Source organism: Cupressus sempervirens, chromosome 3, assembly GCF_028749045.1.
Source record: "Cupressus sempervirens isolate cs-2001-9-10 chromosome 3, ASM2874904v1, whole genome shotgun sequence".
NCBI lineage: Eukaryota > Viridiplantae > Streptophyta > Pinopsida > Cupressales > Cupressaceae > Cupressus > Cupressus sempervirens.
In genome coordinates, this window is record NC_143120.1 from 383,352,331 (window position 1) to 383,357,124 (window position 4,794).

The 4,794-nt window shown below is 29.9% G+C and overlaps 1 protein-coding gene across 1 annotated transcript; it reads left to right on the forward strand.

Moving 5' to 3' along the window:
- The first annotated feature begins 1,032 nt into the window (after positions 1–1,032).
- On the forward strand, positions 1,033–1,482 carry LOC149566611 (protein AGENET DOMAIN (AGD)-CONTAINING P1-like). Its single transcript, XM_089816505.1, has one exon. It carries the CDS (start codon positions 1,033–1,035, stop codon positions 1,480–1,482), a length of 450 nt encoding a protein of 149 aa, XP_089672631.1.
- The last annotated feature ends 3,312 nt before the right edge of the window (positions 1,483–4,794 follow it).

Genomic DNA, 4,794 nt, shown 5'->3' on the forward strand with positions numbered 1-4,794 from the left:
TCCCAATTAAAAACTTTTTATAGACCCAGATAACAACACATTTGTTTATACTGCTTTAAATATGATCTGCCTTTTACGGAAAAGATGTCTTTAAAATAACATAGTGGCTTAATACCTGTTGTAATTACATATTACATATAATTATAATTTTATATGTAAATTCAATTGTAATTTTATTATAAGTATTAAATACATTATTTTCTAATAGTTATTCTTATTTTATAATAATATATATCTTATTTTTGTTTATAATAAAAAATCAAATGACTGCGTTAGTTATAATAAAAATTGTATTCATTTATAATAGTCTTTTAGTTTGGAGTGCTATTTACATTTTCAATAATATTTAGATTTACATGAATACTATTTTGATTTAGATTACTATTTACATATTAATTCTATTTAACTCTTAGGCAATTATGTTTCAAAAGTGGAAGGCAATGCCGCCATTTTTCTTATATTATATTGCTAACTCTTTTATTATAATATATTTTATGCATAAATTAGTTTAATGTTTGAAATGTGGAAGGCAATGCTGCCATTTTCAAACATTACAATGTAATTTATTTTTTAATATCAGAATGTAATTTTTTGGTAGAATATTAGAATGTAATTTTAATCCATAAATAATGTTTCAAAAGTGGAAGGCAATGCTGCCATTTTTCCCTATTAAATTGCTAACTCTTTTATTCAAATATATTTTATGCATAAATTAGTTTAATGTTTCAAATGTGGAAGGCAATGCCGCCATTTTGAAACATTACAATGTAATTTTTTCGTAGAATATTATAATGTAATTTTTTCCTAGAATATTAAAATGTAATTTTTATCCATATAAATAGATTTAATGCTTCAAATGTGGAAGGCAATGCTGTCATTTTCCAAAATTACAATGTAATTTTTAGGCATACATAAATTTTATAATGTATTTTTTTCTAACACATATTTCAATACTAACTATTCCTTTATACTCTTATTTTGAACTAAATACATGTAATTGAAAAGATTTTATTTACTCTTTTTCTGTTAAAGATGCACATCATGAATTTTAACTATGGAATGAAAGTCGAAGTGTCTTCTGATGATGATGGCTTCGAGGGAGCATGGTTCCCTGGCACTGTAATTGGTCGAGTACAAAATGCTCAAATGCCAACCTTTGTTATTGAATATGATCACTTTATTATAGATGAACTGACTCGAGAACCTCTTATCGAGGAGATTGTTGATGATCATATTAGACCTACACCACCAATTATTCCACTACCAAGATACATTCCTTTAGATTTTCCTGTAGATGTCTTTGAGAATGATTGTTGGTGGTCTAGCGTGGTTGTCGACAAGTTTCAATCCCCGCTAAGTCAACAACAATTTTTTGAAATCTACTTTCCACATACCCAAACTCTTGAACCCTATTCTCGAGCTCGCTTGTGTCGATCTCAGGATTGGGTTAACAGAAGGTGGATATTTAGGCAGTGGTGGTGAATATGTTCTTGTTTCTTTTTTGTGTGGAGACCCACATATGTTTTGGCAACTATTCTACTCTATTAGAAAATGAACGTTCACTATCTTCTAAAGTGGACTTCCTATTATTTTTTGTATTGGTATTTTGTATTGTAAAATAAAACATCATGTGCTTATCTATTTTGTAATAAAATGATGTAATAAATAAGGTTATTGATTTTCATGATGTAATAATCTTTTCTGACTATTTATCTTGATGTTGTATATTTCATAATAAAAGTATACACTTCCACAAATCTTTTAATTTCATTTTGAAAAAAAAATTCTTCATGCTCTTTTTTTTCATTTATTAATATATTTTTTATATTTATGGATACTGTATGCATACATTTTGATGCTTATATCATCTCATCGATCTACTTGCACAATTTTTTTTGCAATTTCTTTCTACATTGTAATAGTAAGGTTCATTGGTTGTGTATTTCTCATTTATATACAAACATATGTTACTTTTCTAAGGTTATTTATCTTAATTCAGGCGTACATTATTTTCAAAATTTAATTCACATTTAATATATAAATAAATGTTACTTCATTAATGTTTTTTTTCCTACTAGCTATGGTGAGATGTCGTGCCTGATCCTACTTCTTCCTGTTTCTCTTTATTCACTTCAAATGTTGTTTTTGACACAAGTTCTGTGGCTGTGAGATTTTATATTTTGGGTACTGTTTTGTTATATCATATAGGTTAGTTTTGGTTTCATGAGATACATATATTTTGGATACTGCTTTTGTATTTCATTTGGACTGTTTTCGGTTTTACAGTTGATCAGTTTTAGTTGTAGTGTTGATTTTGAAATACATCACTTGATCTCTGAACTGAATCAGGTTTTGATTAGAATTAATGTTTTCATGGAATTCGTGTTACAGGATGGTAATTGTAGGATTTCTAGTTATGGCTATACTTGTGAAAATCAGAATTGGTATCTTCATGTAGATCTAGTATAACTGATGTGTTGGAACATTTGATTTTTATATTCTTCTACAGATATATTAGATTGTAAGCATAATGTTAAAAGGATGTTTGTAAAACTCTTTTGTGTTTTTATGTAACTGTGTATATGTTTACGTAAATGTTAGTCATTATCTTATTGATGAAAAGTATACATATCTGGTACATATATGACAAATGCATTCTGGTATTATTAGGAATTTCTCAGGTATATTGCTATCTTTATTATTTTTGAGAAATTCATTTCATGCCTTTAAGTTCTTGACTTGTGGATATATTTATATTTAGGGATAATTTGATAAGTCACACACTAGAATTCATATAAATATAGGTATGAGATTTTTGCACATCTATTTGCATAAGCTCAAGTGTGGAGTGATGGTTTTGGGAGTTTGCAATGTTTAATACCTATGGCAATAAACATGGGAGGTAATTGTGTTATGCATTTATTATATATTTATTTGAATTTTTTTTATTTTATTTTTTTAAACCATTCACCCTAAAAACCGTAGAAGGTTTCGCATGATTTGAATAGGTAAAAATGTTTATTGTTTCTTGAGGCCAAAATGGCGGAGGCTATAAGGAAAGCCGTATGCACAACTCTTTGGGAACTGCAGATTTATTAATTGCTCTTTAAAGGATACTTTACTATCCTTGATGGAATGTCGGCCATTGCTATTTGTAAAGAGGATTTCAATGGTTATGACCTGAATTTGGGCCTTTTTCCTCTAACACTTGGATGTTGTTGCTGGGTTTCCGGCAAGATGTGGGGTTTCTGTTGGAAGGATTTTCTTGCTTATGTATTAGAGAAAAAGGGAACTCGATGGAAGTTTTATTGTAGTTGGAAATTGGTTTCAGTGTTTTGCATTGTGGAGATTTTGTTCTAATTGGGGGCTTGGAGTCGAGCAAAAATTTGGAGCTTTGTGTTGAACGTTTTTCTTCATCTACTGAGTTTTGAGGTAGGGGCAGTTCCTAACCTTTACCCTTTACTGTTCTGGGTGTTAATTTTGTTCTAAGGAAATTGTGGGAGTTCAGTTTTAAGTTACTCTTGTCGATACCCACGTGTGGGTATATGTAGGGTTGGACAAATGGAGTCGAGCTCTGCATGTATCCATATTTGGATATCGAGCAATATGAGTTTTCAATCATTGTGTTTTGGATTTAGATGATGTTTTAAGAAGTATTATATGTATTCAGATTTGAGATGACTATGGTCAACTGTGTGTTTCGATTTCTTTTTTTATATAGACATTTTGTCATATGAATGGCTTGTGATAAAAGAACACTGTTACTCTATGACATGGGTTTTACATTTTTGCGGTATCACCCAAATTTAATTTGAAGGCAATATGTGTTTATGGTTTCGTAGATTTATGATTTAAGGGTTTTGTGGTAGCATCGTATAAACTATTTTGATGTTAGAGGCACTATCATTGTTTATAGAGGATTTTGAGTTTGGAGGAAAATAATTGAACTTGATTTTTGAAATATAGGCTTGGGTTTGAAGTGCAGTCTGACCCGTGATGATAATATTAAAACATCGGTAGTAGAAACTTAGATGGAAATTCGAGTTGCAGAAACCAATCACTCAGTCTAAGTATCGTATCATTGTTTGGATTTATAAGTGGACATTTTGTCGAACAGTTTCATGGTATGAGGGTTGACATTTGGTCATATATAAAGTTTGAAACATATAGAATGTTGCATCAGCATTTCTTGGTGTAGAATTATTAGGACATAAAAGGCTATCTAATAGTCGATACTCTGTGTGAGTAGGCATTATGATTCAATTACTGTTTGGAATTAGTATGCTGTCAAGTTTTAGTTATCTTGCTACAATGAGATCTGGAATTGTGCGATGACATTATTTCATTAGCTAGATAAAACTAGAAGCAGGTAGATGCATCAATTCAATAGTATAAAACTGTTCAATACTGGTTTGAACTTTGTTTTCATTAGAAGATAGGTATATAAGCATATTAAAAAAAGTACTTGTTTTATGATAGTGAGATGACAGTCTTATGTTGTGAATTGGGTCATCAAGGGCAGTATTGTATAATGTTTTTATTTGGTGCTCGGGTTTAACAGTGGTGAATAGAGATGGATTATTATTATGTTCAGTAAATTTTGATAGATATTGAGTCATCACTCATTGTTGTTTTTGAGATGTTACTCGCAACTGAGTATGACAGTATTGATAAACAAAAACATTGGTTAACTTTGTTGATTCATTACCAAAGCAGTTATCTATGAACAGCTAGGATGTACATTTTAGATCAAGAATGTTATATCCTAAATTACTTTTGAGTGTCGGGATGCTG

Coding starts and splice junctions, on each gene's coding strand:
- LOC149566611 (XM_089816505.1), top strand. CDS start 1,033: ATGCACATCATGAATTTTAACTATGGAATGAAAGTCGAAGTGTCTTCT.